Source organism: Pituophis catenifer, unplaced genomic scaffold, assembly GCF_029215685.1.
Source record: "Pituophis catenifer annectens isolate HBS135680 unplaced genomic scaffold, rPitCat1.0.hap2 SCAF_1, whole genome shotgun sequence".
NCBI lineage: Eukaryota > Metazoa > Chordata > Lepidosauria > Squamata > Colubridae > Pituophis > Pituophis catenifer.
Genome location: NW_027256881.1, coordinates 341,881,582 through 341,898,564, shown reverse-complemented (window position 1 = coordinate 341,898,564; position 16,983 = coordinate 341,881,582). Strand labels below are relative to the sequence as shown.

The following is a 16,983-nucleotide window of genomic DNA, read 5'->3' as shown; positions in this document are numbered from 1 at the left end:
TAGAATAGAACAGAACAGAACTGAATGGGATAGGATAGGATAGGATAGGATAGGATAGGATAGGATAGGATAGGATAGGATAGGATAGGATAGGATAGGATAGGATAGAATGGAATAGAATTCTTTATTGGCCAAGTGGGATTGGACACACAAGGAATTTGTCTTTGGTGCATATGCTCTCGTTGTACATTAAAATAAAATACATTCACCAAGAAACATAAGATACAACACTTCGTGATAGTCACAGGATACTAAATAAGCAATCAACATCATACTAGGAAACTAAATAAAAGAATACAAATCGTAAAGATACAACGAGGTTATAGTCCTAAGTGGGAAGAGACAGGTAATAGGAAGGATGAGAAGAAGAATAGTAATACGGTCTTAGTAAATAGTGTGGGAATCAGTTGTTTAGCCGAGTGATGGCGTTCGGGGGAAAACTGCCCTTGTGTCTAGTTGTTCTGGTGTGCAGTGCCCTATAGCGTCGTTTGGAGGGTAGAAGTGGGAAAACACGGAGCGAGTGCATCTTCCGCAGAAACAGGCGTGCCGAGGGGTGAAAGAAGCCCCTTTAAGGAGTGATACCCACCACAGGAAGCGAACTTCAGGGAGAGGACGCAGCTCTCGTGAAGGTGCAACTGGTACTTCTCCGATTTCGTCACGTGGAGGATTTCCACGTTGCTGCTCTCCATCCCGACCGCCAGCCACTCTCCTGTGGGGCAGTAGCCCAGGGAGAAGATCTGGAGAGAGAGAGAGAGAGAGGAGAAGAAAGATGGGATCCTTGCAACCCAAGCAAAGGAAACGGAAACAGAAACTAAAAGCGACCCCAAATCCAGCCCGAAGTTTCTAGTCCTCATGATGACCAAAGCTTGATGAGGTCGCAATCTCACCGAAAGCCAGGTAAGAGGCAGGTGTCAGCACTTCAAGCTGCATTTACTCTACTGCTGACATAAGAAGAAGAGGAGGCGTCTGGAAAGGGACGTTTGACTTTTCACCTACTTACTTTCCCTGGAGATAATATCCCCTAGGACAGTGGTCCCCAACCCCCAGTCCGCGGACTGGTGCCGGGCCGTGGAGTACCTGGCACCGGGCCGCGCAGCGGCCGGGGGACATGAACGCTGCAGCGCAAAGGCTCCTGGGCCGTGCGCAATGGGCCGTGCGCAAAAGCTCCTGGGCCGTGCCCCCACCCCTGCGCGCGCTCAGCGGGCCGCGGCGATAAAAAGGTTGGGGACCACTGCCCTAGGAGATGGGATGGGAAGGGAGAAATTCCTTTGAGCTGGAGCAGTAGATTAGGGGTAGAGTGACTTGGAAGATGGCCAATGAGTGCAGAGGAGTGGGGAAAGGAAAGGGAGGGTTTTGGGTCTGGAAGTCAGTGTTGGCTGCGATGGAGTCGGAGTTAGAATGTCGTGCTTAATAAATGGGAGTTTTTCATCAGACTTTGTTTGAAATGCAATTTATTTGAGACGACCTCGAAACCTGACAGCAGGATGGTTTCCACAAGGGATAAAGTTAACAAGAGCAGAAGGAAGACGGAAGCCTGTCCTCAACTTACGACAGTTCATTTAGTGACCATTCTAATTTACAACAGCACTGAAAAAAGTGACTTAGGAGCAGTTTTTCATAGTTATGACCGTTGCAGCATCCCCAGGGTCATGTGATTGACATTCAGATGTTTTTGACAACTGGTTCATATGTCCTGGGGTCATGTGATCCCCTTTTGCGACCTTCTTGACAAGCAAAGTCAACGGGGAAGCCAGGTTCACTTCACAACCAATTTAACAACCGCAGTGATTCCCTTAGCAACTGTGGCAAGAAAGGTCATAAAACAGGTCAAATCCCACTTAACAAATTTCCTCACTTAGCAACAGAAATTCTGTGGTCGTAAGTTGAGGACTTGTCTGCAAGTTTACAGGCTTTCTGACATTAAATACCACAAGTGGTTGTGGTTTCCGACGTCCCGATATAGTCAGCTGGTGCCACTGCTGACTATTGGGGGCGAATCATTGGCCCCCACGGAAAGGGCTCGCAACTTGGGCGTCCTCCTGGATTCACGGCTGTCTTTAGAAGAGCACTTGACGGCCGTGACCGGGAGGATTTTTCATCAGGTTCGCCTGATCTGCCAGTTGCATCCCTTTCTGGATCGGGACTCTCTACACACAGTCACTCATGCCCTCATCACCTCTCGTCTGGACTATTGTAACGCTCTCTACATGGGGCTCCCCTTGAGGTGCACTCGGAGGCTCCAACTGGCGCAGAGTGCAGCCGCGCGGGTGGTTATGGGAGCAACATGGAGCTCCCATGTAACACCTCTCCTGCGCGAGCTGCACTGGCTCCCGGTGGTCTTCCGTGTGCGCTTCAAGGTTTTGGTTATCACCTTTAAAGTGCTCCATGGCTTAGGAACTGGTTATCTACGGGACCGCCTGCTACCACCAATAGCCTCCCACCGGCCAGTACGCTCCCATAAAGAGGGGCTCCTCCGGGTGCCGTCGGCCAAACAATGTCGACTGGCGGCCCCCAGGGGGAGAGCCTTCTCTGTGGGGGCACCTACAATCTGGAACGAGCTCCCCCCGGAGATACGGATCTGCGCACCTTCCGTCGCACGCTTAAGACTTTCTTATTCCATCAAGCTGGCCTGGCCTAAATCTTCTCCCCTTTTTAAATGTAAACTTTAATTTGTTTTAAATTATGGGGTATTTTAAATTCAGCCAAATGATTTAATTCCTTTTTAATTCATTTTAAATTTTTGTATTTATGTGTTTTATCTTGTGGCTGTTCACCGCCCTGAGTCCTTCGGGAGAAGGGCGGTATAGAAATTTAATAAAATAAAATAATAAAATAAATAAGTTCCCAAAGTAACTGGGTCATCCTTCTTAGCTCCCTAACCTGGATTTCCCTCCTTTTTCCAAGCTAACCTGGGAACTGAAGTCATGTTGCTGCAGCTGCCGGCCTTCGCGGAGGTCCCAGCACCGGACAGTGTTGTCCAAACCACCGGTCCAGAGTTTTGTGCCATCGTTGGAAATGTCAATGCAGCTCGCCCCGTCCGTGTGACCCTGGAACTGTCTGGAGGGAGAGGAGAAGAAGTGAAGGGGGAGAAGACAAAGGAGGAGGAAGAGGAGAAGAGGGAGAAGGAAAAAGGGAAGGAAGAAAAGAAGCATTGGAGGAGGAAGAGAGGAAGACAGAAAGGAAGAGGAGGAAAAGGAGGTGGAGGAAGGAGAAGAGAAGGAAGTAAAGAAACATGGGAGGAAAAGGAGGAGGGAGAAGAGGGAGAGAAAGAAGAATAGGCGGAAGAGACAAAGAGGAGGAAAAGGAGGAAATGGGAGAAGAGGAGGAGGAGGACAAAGAGGAGGAAGAATAGAAGCAACGGAGGAGGGAGAGAGGAGGAGGAAGAGGCAGAACAGGAGCAAGAGAAGAACAGGAGGGGAGAAGGAAAAAGAAAAGGAAGAAGAGATGGAGGAAAAAGAGAAGGGAAGCAGCACAGAAGAGGGAAAAAGTGGAAAACGGAAGAGAAGAGGAGGAAGAGAAAGAAGAGGAGGAAGAAAAAGAGAAGGAAGAGGGGAGAAGGAAGGAGGAGGAAGAAGAGGAAGAAGAGAAGCAGTGTGGGAGGAGGATGAGAAGAGGAAAGGGAAGAAGAAATAGGAGCAGGAAGAAAAGAGATGGAAGAAGGGAAAAAGAAGAAGAGGAGGAGGAAGAAGACGAGAAGAAAAATGGAGGAAGAGGATGGAAAGGAGGAGAATCATGAACAACAACAATAAAAAAAAACATTCCCATTCCACAGATGTAGAATTATATTCAGGGACTCTTTTACCAAACTCATACAAGTTCCTAGTCCTTATGGCCATGAAAAGTATACCTGAGGGCATTTCATAGCCATGCCCACTAGAAATACCCAAACTAGAAAGAAATTGCCAATATCGGAGACACCCTATAAATCAGGGGTGTCAAACTCGATTTCATTGAGGGCCACATCAGGATTGTGTTTGCCCCCCCGCAGCTTGATGTCACTCATGTCGGGGGTGCTTGTGGTGCTCCGAGTGAAAATGGAGTCAGTGAAAACGGAGCTTGGCAGAGGGTTGCAGGAGGCCGTCGCAGCCGGGGCCCTCGAGTTTGACACTATAAATAATTGGCATCCTTTGGAAGGTTGTTTTTGTGTTATGGAATCGGGTTTTACGTTCCGTAACACAAACGTTCTTCCCTCGCGTCCCCCTTTTCGTTGATCCAATCCAGAAATATTGAAATACTTCCAACGATTCGGTTTAATTGCAATATTAAAGGAAACCACGGCCCTGTCTGTTTAAAGTGGGACCCGCAAAGACTGGCCAGTCAAAGTCTGGTGACCAGTGGAAGCCAGTGGTGTCAGTGGTGGAATTCAGCCGGTTCGGGAAAACCGGTAGTTAAATTGCTGGATGGCCCCTCCCCTCCCCTGAGTCCCCATGTGCCCCATTTTGGCTTCCAGGTAAGTGCAGGGAGGCCTACTAGGCCCAAAATAGGGTAAAATGGGGGGGGGGGGCGCATCCGCTCCCCCCCAGCCAGTTTTTTCTCCCAGAGGGGTGCAGGAGGCAGTGCTGCCTGTCACACACCCCTGGCCACGCCCACCACATGGCCACGCCCACCCACCCAGTCATTAGGGCAGAGAAACGGTTGTTAAATTATTCGAATCCCACCACTTCCCGGCGTTGGTGCTTTCCCCCCCGCAAAGCGGTCATGGCAGCTCTTCGGTCCGGATGAGAATCCTTACCGAACCAGGGTTTGGTTCTGCAGATCCCAGACCACGATGTTGCCGTCGCTGCAGCAGGAGAAGCAGACTTTGGCGTCGGGGCTGATGGCCAGAGCGTAGCAGGCCGGGGCGGAGGAGGTCAGCTCGGCTTTGATCCGGGGCGTGGGGGCCGCCAAGTCCCAGATGGACAAGGTGCTGGCCTCGCCCCCAACGATGAGGCTGTGGCCGTCGGGAAGAAGCTTGCAGGATCGGATGTAATTATCTCGGTTCTGGGGTGGGGGGAGAAAAGAGGAAAATCAGGAAGGGTGGGGGGGGGAAGAACGGCATTCCCATCCCTTGCGAGGGGCAGGAGGCCCACAAATTTGCTCTCTGGGAAAAGATTCCATTCCTCCTTTCTTGAGCATCCGAGGAGGCTGAAAAAGAGAAGTTCCCGACTCCTTCGGTGAGGATTTAAAAGCAGGAGGAAAGGTAGGGGAGCCGTAAAAATCAGAGAGCCCAACTTTAAATCTAGATGTCAGCGTGAAGAACTGATGCTATAAAACACCATAAGCGTTTCTGGTGAGGGTGAGCATTGCCCAGAAAGATTTAAAGCTAGGGAAATAGCTGGTGTGGGTGGGTTTCCTTTCAGTTGATTACTATAGGAAGGAAGGAAGGAAGGAAGGAAGGAAGGAAGGAAGGAAGGAAAGAAGGGAGGGAGAAAGGGAGGGAGATGGGGGACAACAAACAAGGAGGGAGGGAGAGGGAGAGGGAGGGAGGAAAGGAAGGAAGGAGATGGAGGACAGGAAGGAAGGAAAGAAAGAAGGAAGAAGATGGAAGCATAGACAAGGAAAGAAGGAGAGAGAAGAGAGAAGAGGGTGGGAACAAAGGAAGATGGAAGGGAGGCGAGGGAAGGAAAGAGAAGGAAGGAAAAAAGCAAGGGAAAGAGAAGGGAAGGAAAAAGAGAGGAGAGGGAAGGAAGGAAAGGGAAGAAATGAATGAATGAATGAATGAATGAATGAATGAATGAAGCCAGGCAGGCAGGCAGGAGGGAGGGAGATGGGGGACAACAAACAAGGAGGGAGGGGAGGGGGAGGGAGGAGGCGAGGGAGGGAGGAAAGGAAGGAAGGAAGGAAGGAAAGAAAGAAGGAAGGAGATGGAAGCATAGACAAGGAAAGAAGGAGAGAGAAGAGAGAAGAGGGTGGGAGCAAAGGAAGATGGAAGGGAGGTGAGGGAAGGAAAGAGAAGGAAGGAAAAAAGCAAGGGAAAGAGAAGGGAAGGAAAAAGAGAGGAGAGGGAAGGAAGGAAAGGGAAGAAATGAATGAATGAATGAATGAATGAATGAATGAATGAATGAATGAAGCCAGGCAGGCAGGCAGGAGGGAGGGAGATGGGGGACAACAAACAAGGAGGGAGGGGAGGGGGAGGGAGGAGGCGAGGGAGGGAGGAAAGGAAGGAAGGAAGGAGATGGAGGACAGGAAGGAAGGAAGGAAGGAAAGAAAGAAGGAAGGAAAAAGATGGAAGCATAGACAAGGAAAGAGAGAAGAGAGAAGAGGGTGGGAGCAAAGGAAGATGGAAGGGAGGCGAGGGAAGGAAAGAGAGAAGGAAGGAAAAAAGCAAGAAGAAAGGAAGGAAAAAGAGAGGAGAGAGAAGGAAGGAAAGGGAAGAAGTGAAGGAAGGAAGGAAGGAAGACAGGCAGGCAGGCAGGAAGGAAGGAAGGAAAGGGGAAATGGAAAGATGGGGAAGGGAAGAGACAGAAGTAAGGAGAAGGAGGCAAGAAAAAGAAAGTGCTGGGGAAGGAACATCATAAAATCCAACCCGCCCCATGGTTTTGCCCCCGACCATTCAGGGAGGCCCCTGCTTCGCTTACCAGGCAATCCAGCTGCGCCACGGGGGTCTTGGTGCCCGGCTGCCCCACGTCCCAGACCTTGACGCAGCCTTTGCCCCCCGTGTAGACGTGCTGGGTGGAATTGCTGATGGTGACGGCACAGACCACCTCTCCGTGGGAGAGCGTGTGGAGCTGGCGGGCGTGGCGGGGGATGCCGGAGCCGATCAGGGCGTCGGGAGGGAAGGGCACCGGCTGCATCTGCCCGTCAGCGCTTACGTGGAAGGAATAGGCTCTGGGTGGGAGGACAGAGAAGGCTCACTTACAGATGCAGCCCATAAAGGACCCTGGGGAAGAGGGCCGCTTGAGCGGCTGCAACCAAAGCAACATCTGGAAGGCGAGATCAGATATTAAGCCCAGCTCTTTGAAGCTCTGAACTGATGGCCCTCTGGATATTCCCCTCTTTTGATATTTCTCTCTATCTGGATCTCGGCTAAAATGTTTAAAATCCACCCCCACCCCTCCCAGCAACATTAAGAGCAGTTTAATAGTAGCTGGATGGATGAAGAAAGGAAGGACAAGGGAAGGAAAGAAGGAAGAAAAGAGGGAAAGAGACAGAAGGGAAGAGGGAAAGCAAAGAAAGGGAAGAGAAAGGAAGGGAAGAGGGAAAGGAAGGAAAGGGAAGGGAAAGGAAGGAGAGGAAAAGGGAAGAAAAGAGGGAAAGGAAGGGAAAGGAAGAGGGAGAGCAAAGAAAGGGAAGAGAAAGGAAGAGAGAAAGGAAGGAAAGGGAAGAGGGAAAGAAAAGGAAGGGAAGGGCAGGGGGAAGGAAAGGAAGGAAAGAGGAAAAGGGAAGAAAAGAGGGAAAGAAAGGGAAAGGAAGAGGGAGAGCAAAGAAAGGGAAGAGAAAGGAAGAGAGAAAGGAAGGAAAGGGAAGAGGGAAAGAAAAGGAAGGGAAGGGCAGGGGGAAAGGAAAGGAAGGAAAGAGGAAAAGGGAAGAAAAGAGGGAAAGGAAGGGAAAGGAAGAGGGAGAGCAAAGAAAGGGAAGAGAAAGGAAGAGAGAAAGGAAGGGAAGAGGGAAAGGAAGGAAAGGGAAGGGAAGGAGAGGGAAAGGGAAGAAAGGGAAAGGAAGGGAAAGGAAGAGGGAGAGCAAAGAAAGGGAAGAGAAAGGAAGAGAGAAAGGAAGGAAAGGGAAGAGGGAAAGAAAAGGAAGGGAAGGGCAGGGGGAAAGGAAAGGAAGGAAAGGGAAGAGGAAAGGGAAGAAAAGAGGGAAAGGAAGAGGGAGAGCAAAGAAAGGGAAGAGAAAGGAAGAGAGGAAGGAAAGGGAAGAGGGAAAGAAAAGGAAGGGAAGGGCAGGGGGAAAGGAAAGGAAGGAAAGGGAAGGGAAAGGAAGAGGGAGAGCAAAGAAAGGGAAGAGAAAGGAAGAGAGAAAGGAAGGAAAGGGAAGAGGGAAAGAAAAGGAAGGGAAGGGCAGGGGGAAAGGAAAGGAAGGAAAGGAAAGAGGAAAGGGAAGAAGAGAGGGAAGGGAAAAAGGAAAGGAAGGGAAGGGAACGAGACAAGGGAAGGGAGAAGGCAAAAGAAAGAAAGAGAGAAGGAAAGAAAGGAAGTTTGGAATTTTTGCCGTGCATAATGTCCAGGACCACCGTCCCAGAGAGGGGGTGGGGTGGGCAGGGGCTTGATTCGGCCCCCCTGCTCTCAAAGGGGGCCCATTGCTGAGCTCCTTGCACACACTTACGGCTTGGCAGAAGACATGCCGGCTTGCATTCCTGCGGAAAGGCCGGAAGCCCTCAAATGCACGTGAGGATCATAAGCTACCTAGAAATGACAGAGGAACTTCGGTTAATACCAAGGAAGCCCCCACCCCCTCTTCCCTGCAAGGGGGCTTCTCCTCACAGACTCACCAAAGGGGAACGCCCGTAGCTGCCCGTCCCCACGACGGCGGCCCCGTTCAGCTGCGGGGAGACCAGGTGCAGCCCGGCGTAGGCTCCGGTGCCCACCATGTCGCCGTTGACTGAAACATGGGCAACGTTAAAAGCGGCTTGATAGGAGCTCTGGATGGTGAGCGGATTCCGAAGGCTCAAAGCTGAAACCGAAAGAGAAGATTCTCTCGTTCGTTTTCCCCAACTGCTTCAAATTATATCTTGTTTCTCAGTCTTAGCAACTGTATGGACTTCAACTCCCAAGATTCCCTGGCCAGTGAGGGGAATTCTGGGAGTTGAAGTCCACAGATCTGGACTGAGGAATTCTGGGAGTTGAAGTCCACAGTTCTGGACTGAGGAATTCTGGGAGTCGACGTTCACAGATCTGAGTTGAGGAATTCTGGGAGTTTAAATCCACAGATCTTGTCTGAGGAATTCTGGGAGTTGAAGTCCACAGATCTTGTCTGAGGAATTCTGGGAGTTTAAATCCACAGATCTTGTCTGAGGAATTCTGGGAGTTGAAGTCCACAGATCTTGTCTGAGGAATTCTGGGAGTTTAAATCCACAGATCTTGTCTGAGGAATTCTGGGAGTTGAAGTCCACAGATCTTGTTTGAGGAATTCTGGGAGTTTAAATCCAGATCTGGACTGAGGAATTCTGGGTATTGAAGTCCACACCTCTTGAAGTTGCTGAGGTTGAGAAATTCAGTCTTAAAAGCAGACTTGCATTTCAATTTAACTCCCCTTTCGCTCTCTCACTCTCACCTACACTTGCAGGCCCAACCTTAAAAAATAAATAAGCTGTGAGTTACACACTCTAAGCCAATTAACATTCTGGCCAACCACTTTAGCCTGCTAGTAATATGAGCTTATTGACAGGAGTGCTTTAAAACTGTCCCTTTCATCAGTTTCTCATCTTCCTTCAGATAACCTTGGTCCTCCATTTTATTTTTATTTTTTTACTGCCTTCTTAACAGCCCTACAGTGGTGACTTCCTGCCACAAATACTTTTCTCCACACACACAAAGCACCTTTGCAACCTCTTTGTTAATCCAATGGAAATTGTTTTAAGTTTCTAGTCCTTATGATGGATCCAGAAATTTTGTGAAACAGGAACCAAGAAAATTTCTCAATACTGGCTGTTTTTAAAACAATAGACTATTAAAAGGACAATTTTAGATTTTTCTTCATCCATCTAATGCCCAGAAAAACCGAAGCCTTTAATCCATATGGCAAAAAGAATCCAGAAATTTTATTAAATAATCTTTCATGGGTTGGGAAACTTTTTTCACATTTTTTCTGAGTTCTCCGGACTTCAGATTTATTTATTTTTTGCCCCAAAAAGTACATTTCTTCTACACCCAGGGGTAGTATGAAAATCTGCTCGCTCTATTACCAAGCAGGAGGCTGTGAGTTCGATCCTAGGTAGAGGCAGATATTTCTCTCTCTGGGCACCCTGAGAATATATCTGCTGAACAAAACTCCGCACTGGCGACAGGAAGGGCATCTGGCCATTAAAACACTCTGCTAGCTCCATTCAGTTGCTCAGGCTCCGCCCCGCAAGGGATGGTGGGGTCGTTAAATGAGGATGATTACCGAGTGATTCCACCGACTGCTTTGTTACTCCTGGACGGAACTGGGAGAGGGTTCCAGAAGATCCGGGCATGGTTCCTTCGCCTTGGGAATTTGGGGTGTTGGACTTCAAACCGGGGGTGACTGCTTTCTCTACCTGCAAAATACTGCTTATTTATTTACACGAAAATAGAAAATAAAATAAAATGCTTATTTATTTTTATTTGACACCTCAGCTTTCCATGGGCAACACCGACCCTCAAAATCATTTGCATTTCTTCCTATCTAAATGATTTTGACAAAATTTGCTGCTTTCCTGCATCATCAAACTAAATCAAATTTGTGTGGTCAAATTTGAATTTACTGGTCAGAAGCCGGCTGGGAAGGTCACAAACGGGGTGTCAGGTTTCGAGGTCGTCTCAAATAAATTGCATTTCAAACAAAGTCTTTGAAGAAAACTCCCATTTATTCAGCAAGACATTCAAAGTCCGACTCATTGTAGCCAACACTGACTTCCAGACCCCAAACCCTCCCTTTCTGTTCCCCACTCCCCTGCACTCATTGGCCATCTTCCAAGTCACTCTATCCCTATCTACTGCTCCAACTCAAAGGAATTTCCCCCCTCCCATCCCATCTCCTAGGGGATATTATCTCCAGGGAAAATAAGTAGGTGAAAAGTCAAACGTCCCTTTCCAGACGCCTCCGCACCTCCTTCTTATGTCAGCACTAGAGTAAATGCAGCTTGAAGTGCTGACACGGGGCTCCATCCCTGGAGATTTTAAAGAAGAGACTGGACAGTCACTGGTCTGAAATGGTATAGGACAGTGATGGCTAATCTTTTTTGCTATCACGTGCCGGGAGCGTGGGGAAGTCACACGCGTGCATGTCCACACCCATAATTCAATGCCCCCCCCGCTCCATGCGTGGGCGCATGACACCCCCCCTCCCCTGTGCTCCCACTGCTTTTAGCACACAATGGCAAAAAGGTTACTGGTGGGCCTGGTAGGCCTGTTTTTGCCCCCCCCAAGGCTCCAGAGGCTTTCTTGGAGCCTGGGGAGGGCGAAAACGGCCTTCCCCACCCCACCAGAGGCCCTCCGGAGGCTGGAAACAGCCCGTTTCCCGACTTCCAGTGGGCCCGGAAGGCCCGAAAATTAGCTGGCTGGCACGCGCATGTGCGCTGGAGCTGAGCTAGGGCAACGCTCACGTGCCCACAGATATGGTTCCGCATGCCACCTGTGGCACGCGTGCCATAGGTTCGCCATCACGGGTATAGGATCTCCTGCTCGAGCAGGGGGTTAGATTAGAAGACCTCCGAGGTCCCTTCCACTCTATCCTGATGGGTTGACTGATCACATGACCCTGGGTCACTGCAATTGTTTTAAATATGTGCAGGCTGCCCAGTGCCTGAATTCTGATCAAGTGACTGTGGGGATGCTGCAACGGTCATAAGGGCGAGGACCAGACATAAGTCAATTTTTAAAATGCCATCGTGGCTTCGAATGATCATTAAAACAATGTTTGTAAGTTTAGGAACACCTATAACAGGGGTGTCAAACACAAGGCCCACAAGCCGTATATCCAGCCTTAAACCTGGCCGGCCTGGAAATAGCAAAGGGCTGGCTGCACGGTGCCTCTGGCAGCCAAAACGGGGCATGGGGGTTGGGGGCCGCACATGGCCTCCCCACACCCCGTTTTCAGCCTGGACAGCCCCTTGCAGCACTCTGTTAGTTAGCTACCGGTTCGTTGAACCAGCAGTTTAAAAAGCTACCGGTTCAGGGTGAACTGGTAGTTAAAAAAAAGTATTTCCGACCATCAGCTGTGCCGTATGGTTTTATTGTGGCCCGTAGACGGCCTGTGCAGCTAGTAGCTGATTCAGACAGCGAGGAGGCTTGTGTGGTGTTGTGCCAGCAGCCTGTGCAGCTGGCACTCGAGTCGGACAATGAGGAGGCTGGAGAAGATGTGGTGCCAGAGGCAGGGATTCAGCCAGGGCCTTCAGAACCTCCAGAAGCTCCCTTAAGTGAAGAGGAAGAAGAGGAGGAGCCTCTTCTCGATGCACGGGCGCACAGAGCTGCCAAAAGGCAGGAGTGGCTCCTCAGGAGGAGGTCTCCTCGAGTGTAAGGGTTGGGGCTAATTGGCCACTCCCTTAGCCTATTTAAGGAGGAACGCCGACTGATGCAATTTGCAGGGAACAACTTCGTTCACATACCTTCCTGCCTTGTCTTGCTTATCTTATCAGCTTCCTGCAAATTGCTTCTGGGCATTCTGCCAACCATAGTAAGCTTTCAGTTATTATTCTTTGAATTCTTGGCGGCCGTTAATGCAGTTAATTAACAGCCGTTGTTGTAAAAGACTGGTTTATTCAGTAAACTAAGGTTTGAACGGACTTTCTGTGTGCTGTGTTCTTTGGGGTCCGTAGCTGGGGCAGAACAGGTTTAGCTTTGCTAGAAAGCAGGATTTCCTGCTTTCTAGCAAAGCTAAATCGCGTGCCACAGCTGATTTCCGCCCTCCTCGCTATTCTACTTACCTTCCCAAGCCTCCTTTTAGTGCGCACTGCACATGCAGTGTGCACTTGGTGTGCAGTGCGCAGCAAACTGGTTCGGATTTCACCCCGGGTGGCCCGTGTTTTGGCTAGCAAAGTGCTGCAGGAGGCCGTCCCTGCCATTTTGGCCAGCGGGGTGCTGCAGGAGGCGTCCGTCCCATCTCCCCACCCCACCCCCCCCCACCCCCGGCCAGCCCGCGGAGAAGAACTACAATCCTGATCTGGCCCTCGAAGGAATCCAGTTTGACACCCCTGACCTAAAAGATAGTTGTCGCCATTCTGAGAACTCTGCAGACAATTGTGGTCACGCCGTATTGTTGAAACGTGAGCGTTGAGACGTCCTTGGTAAAATGCTCGGGGGAAAGGGCCCGTTTAGAAAAACAGCCTGTTTTTCAGACTGTGACCTTGAACGCAGCTTGCGTTCAAAGAGGCCGGACAAAGCTTTTTATCCTTGCAATACAAATCCTCCATTTATCTGCAGAGAGATACCACATAGCGGAATCTGCCTCCGGACCACGGTTATCTCCTAGCGCCAGGAAAACAAAGCGCACTTCTACGAAAGGAAGCCATGCCCCCAAATCTGTTAGAAAGCGTTAAAATGACAAAAAAAAAACAAAGGAAAAAACCAGAAAAGGGAAGGAAAAAAAAAAAAACCAACACCCCACCACCCTAAAGCAGGAGAGGAAGTTGATTTTCACCCGGGGAAACTGGAAGTTTGCCAAGAATGTTAACATGCGTGCTGTAAAATCATTTTGATGGATTTCGCTTTGGGTGCCATACAGCTAGTCCTCGACTTACGACCACAGTTGAGCCCAGAATTTATGTTGCTGAGTGAGAAATTTGTTAAGTGAGTTTTGCCCCATTTTACGACCTTTCTTACCACATTCGTTAACTGAATCCCTGCAGTTGTTAAGTGAATAACACGGTTGTTAAGGGAATCTGGCTTCCCCATTGACTTGGCTTGTCAGAAGGACGCAAAAGGAGATCACGTGACTCACTGCAACCGTCATAAATGTGAGTCAGTTGTCAAGCATCTGAATGTAAATCGCGTGACCATGGGGATGCTGCAACGGTCGTAAGTGTGAAAAACGGTCCTAAGTCACTATTTTCAGTGCCGTTGTAATTTTGGATGGTCACTAAACAAACAGTTGTAAAAGGAGGACTACCTGTAGTGGCCCATAAACAAAAGCTGAACTACACTGAATGCGGTAAAAAGGAAATTACAACAGCTAGTTGTAAGGCACGGTAAATAAAATCCAGGGGACGAAAGACACACGGGAAAATTTGAGCTGTTGCGAAAACGGGAACGGAAGGGAAGGACAAAGGGAAGGGAAGGAAGGGATGGGAAGGAAGAGGGAAGGAAGAAGATAAGGAAGAAGGGAAGGGAACGAAGAAAGGAAGGGAAGGAAGGTATGGGAAGGAAGAAGGGAAGGAAGAAGGGAAGAGAAGGAAGGGAAGGGAAGGAAGAAGGGAAGGAAGAAGGGAAGGGAACGAAGAAAGGAAGGGAAGGAAGGTATGGGAAGGAAGAAGGGAAGGAAGGGAAGGGAAGGAAGAAGGGAAGGGAAGGAAGAGAAGGGAAGGAAGAAGGGAAGGGAAAGGAAGGAAGAAGGGAAGGGAAGGAAGAGAAGGGAAGGAAGAAGGGAAGGAAGAAGGGAAGAGAAGGAAGGGAAGGGAAGGAAGAAGGGAAGGGAACGAAGAAAGGAAGGGAAGGAAGGTATGGGAAGGAAGAAGGGAAGGAAGGGAAGGGAAGGAAGAAGGGAAGGGAAGGAAGAGAAGGGAAGGAAGAAGGGAAGGGAAAGGAAGGAAGAAGGGAAGGGAAGGAAGAGAAGGGAAGGGAAGGAAGAAGGGAAGGGTAGGAAGGGAAGGAGGAGAGATGGGAGACAGGAAAGGAGGAGAGATAGAAGAGGAAGGAAGGAAGGAGGGAGGAATAGGAGGGAGGGAGGAAGGAAGGAAGAAAAGAAACGAAGGAAAGAGGGAGGGAAGGAAGGAAGAAGCAAATGAGGAAGGGAAGGAAAGGGGAAAAAAGGAAAGGAAGGAAAGAAAAGGGAAGGAAGAAAGGAAGGAAAGAAAAGGAGAGAGGAGAGGAAGGAAGGAAGGAAGGAGGGAGGAATAGGAGGGAGGGAGGGAGGAAGGAAGAAAAGAAACTAAGAAAAGAGGGAGGGAAGGAAGAAGCAAATGAGGAAGGGAAAGGAAAGAAATAGAGAAAGGAAAGGAAAAGGAAAAGAGGGATCTTCATAAAAGGCTGTCCAGAATTTGGCACTCTCGCCACCGCAGAAGCTTCAGTTTTGGAAGAAGGACAGAAGCCTTTTGGGGCATCTTGCCAGAGAGGAGGAGGGGGATGGCCAGGAGGCTTGCAAGGGAGGTGTGTGTGTGTGTGTGTGTGTGTGTGTGTGTAGAGAAGTCCGATATGTCTTCAAATGTGGAAAATCCAGCAGCCGGCTTCCCCAAACTTTCCTGCAGCTGTCGACGCTGCCGTTGCCAAACTCAGGGTCTGGAAAGCCTCCAGGGTCCCAAGAGAGTCATTGGAGAGATGCCTCCATCCAGCCCTGATGTTCGGGGAGGGATTTTGACAAACCCACATCCTTTCTCTCTTTGCAAGCTACGGAAGGGCGATGGAGCAGAAAACAGCTGTTGCCTCAAGTCCTTCTACCGCACTACGAAATTGGGCTCTGCCGTGCAGGCAGTCCTCGACTTACGACGATGCGTCGAGTGACCGTTCCAAGTTACAACGGCACTGACAAAAGGCCGTTTTTAGGACCCTTTTTTTCAGAGTTACGACCTTTGCTGCATCCCCGTGATCAAAATTCAGACGCTTGGCGATTGGGTTCCCGTTTATGACCGTTGATGTGATCCCCTTTTGCGACCTTCGGACAAGCAAAGTCAAGGAGGAAGCCAGATTCATTTCACAGCCGGGTTACTAACTGATCAACCGCGGTGATTCGCTTAACAACGGAGGCAAGAAAGCTCGTAAAACGGAGCAAAACGTCACCAATGTCTCACTTAAGAACAGAAGTTTTGGGCTCAAGTATGGTTATAAGTCAAGGACTACCTGTAGCTGGTGAACACTCTGTGGCCGACCCCTTGCTCCCGCCCTCCAGGTCTGGCCAATGGGAACTATCCAGGCTGCTTGGCCACACCCACTGCCCAGGACTACAGGATAGCTTAGTCCTCAACTTATGACCATCATTGGGATCAGCATTTCCATCGGTGCATAAAGCGAGCTATCAATTCTGGGAGTTGAGATCTACCCATTTGAAAACTGCTAAATTTGAAAAACACTGATCTAATGGAAGATAGTCAAGGCGATGGTTTTCCCGGTTGCAATGGATGGCTGTGAAAGTTGGACCATAAGGAAGGCTGAGGGCCAAAGAATTGAGGCCTTTGAATTCTGGTGCTGGAGAAGACTCCTGCGAGATCCCTTGGACTGCAAGGCGATCCAACCGGTCAGTCCTAGAGGAGATCAACCCTGACTGCTCTTTAGGAGGCCAGATCCTGAAGAGGAAACTCAAATACTTTGGCCACCTAATGAGAAGGAAGGACTCCCTGGAGAAGAGCCTCATGCTGGGAATGATGGAGGGCAAAAGAAGAAGGGGACGGCAGAGAACGAGGTGGCTGGATGGAGCCACTGAAGCAGTCGGCATGAGCTTAAATGGACTCCAGAGGATGGTGGAGGACAGGAAGGCCTGGAGGAACGTTGTCCATGGTGTCTCGATGGGTCGGACACGACTTCGCAACTAACAACAACAACAAAGACGTGAAAAGCTACCTTCTCCAACTGGGAAATCGTGACCATGATAGCCGAAAGTCCAAAAAATGCTAGAGAATTCCTGTAAGCTTGGCAGTCAGACAAATGGGTCATCAACAGGTACATAGGGATGAACAACATCTACACACCATTCCAAAGAGACAATCAAAAAACCAAAGAGGAAACGAAAAGACCACCAGCAATCAACCACCAGATAAGCACAGATTAACATCAGACCAACAATCAAGAAGTGAACAATACCCAGATCAAACAACTGCCAAACAAAGCCAGCAATAAACAACAGCCTAATCAAGGAATCACCATTCCCACCAACATTGACAGGGCAAGCCGCTAGACTAGAATATAACATGAGAATAAACCACCCCCCACTTCTAGCACTGATGATGTTACCTAGTTGGTTGATGAAACGTCTAAACAATCAAGCTTGGGGAGCACTAAGGACCTCACAATCTTTCTCTCTTCCTTCCTCCCTCCTCCTCTTCTTCTTCCTCCTCCCTAGAAACTCCACTCCCTTCTAGCACTGATGACGTTACCTAGTTGGGAAATGAAACGTCTGAAAGCTCAGGGAGCACGAAAGATCCCACAATCCTCCTCTTTTCCTTCCTTCCTTCCTTCCCTTCTCCATGACTTTACAAACCCCACTCCCTTCTAACACTGATGGTGTTACCTAGTTGGGTTA

At 49.4% G+C, this 16,983-nt stretch overlaps 1 protein-coding gene across 1 annotated transcript in view; it reads right to left on the bottom strand.

The window, feature by feature from the left end:
• LOC139308362 (transducin-like enhancer protein 1) overlaps positions 1 to 16,983 on the bottom strand; it is a 79,737-nt gene that overhangs the window by 5,284 nt on the left and 57,470 nt on the right. The window contains exons 13-19 of the mRNA XM_070931876.1: positions 10,024 to 10,156; positions 8,411 to 8,592; positions 8,245 to 8,324; positions 6,558 to 6,807; positions 4,733 to 4,980; positions 2,910 to 3,057; positions 587 to 737 (exon numbers count right to left, since the gene is read on the bottom strand). Coding sequence (XP_070787977.1) covers positions 587 to 737; positions 2,910 to 3,057; positions 4,733 to 4,980; positions 6,558 to 6,807; positions 8,245 to 8,324; positions 8,411 to 8,592; positions 10,024 to 10,156 — 1,192 coding nt within the window. The remainder of the gene's footprint in view (positions 1 to 586; positions 738 to 2,909; positions 3,058 to 4,732; positions 4,981 to 6,557; positions 6,808 to 8,244; positions 8,325 to 8,410; positions 8,593 to 10,023; positions 10,157 to 16,983) is intronic.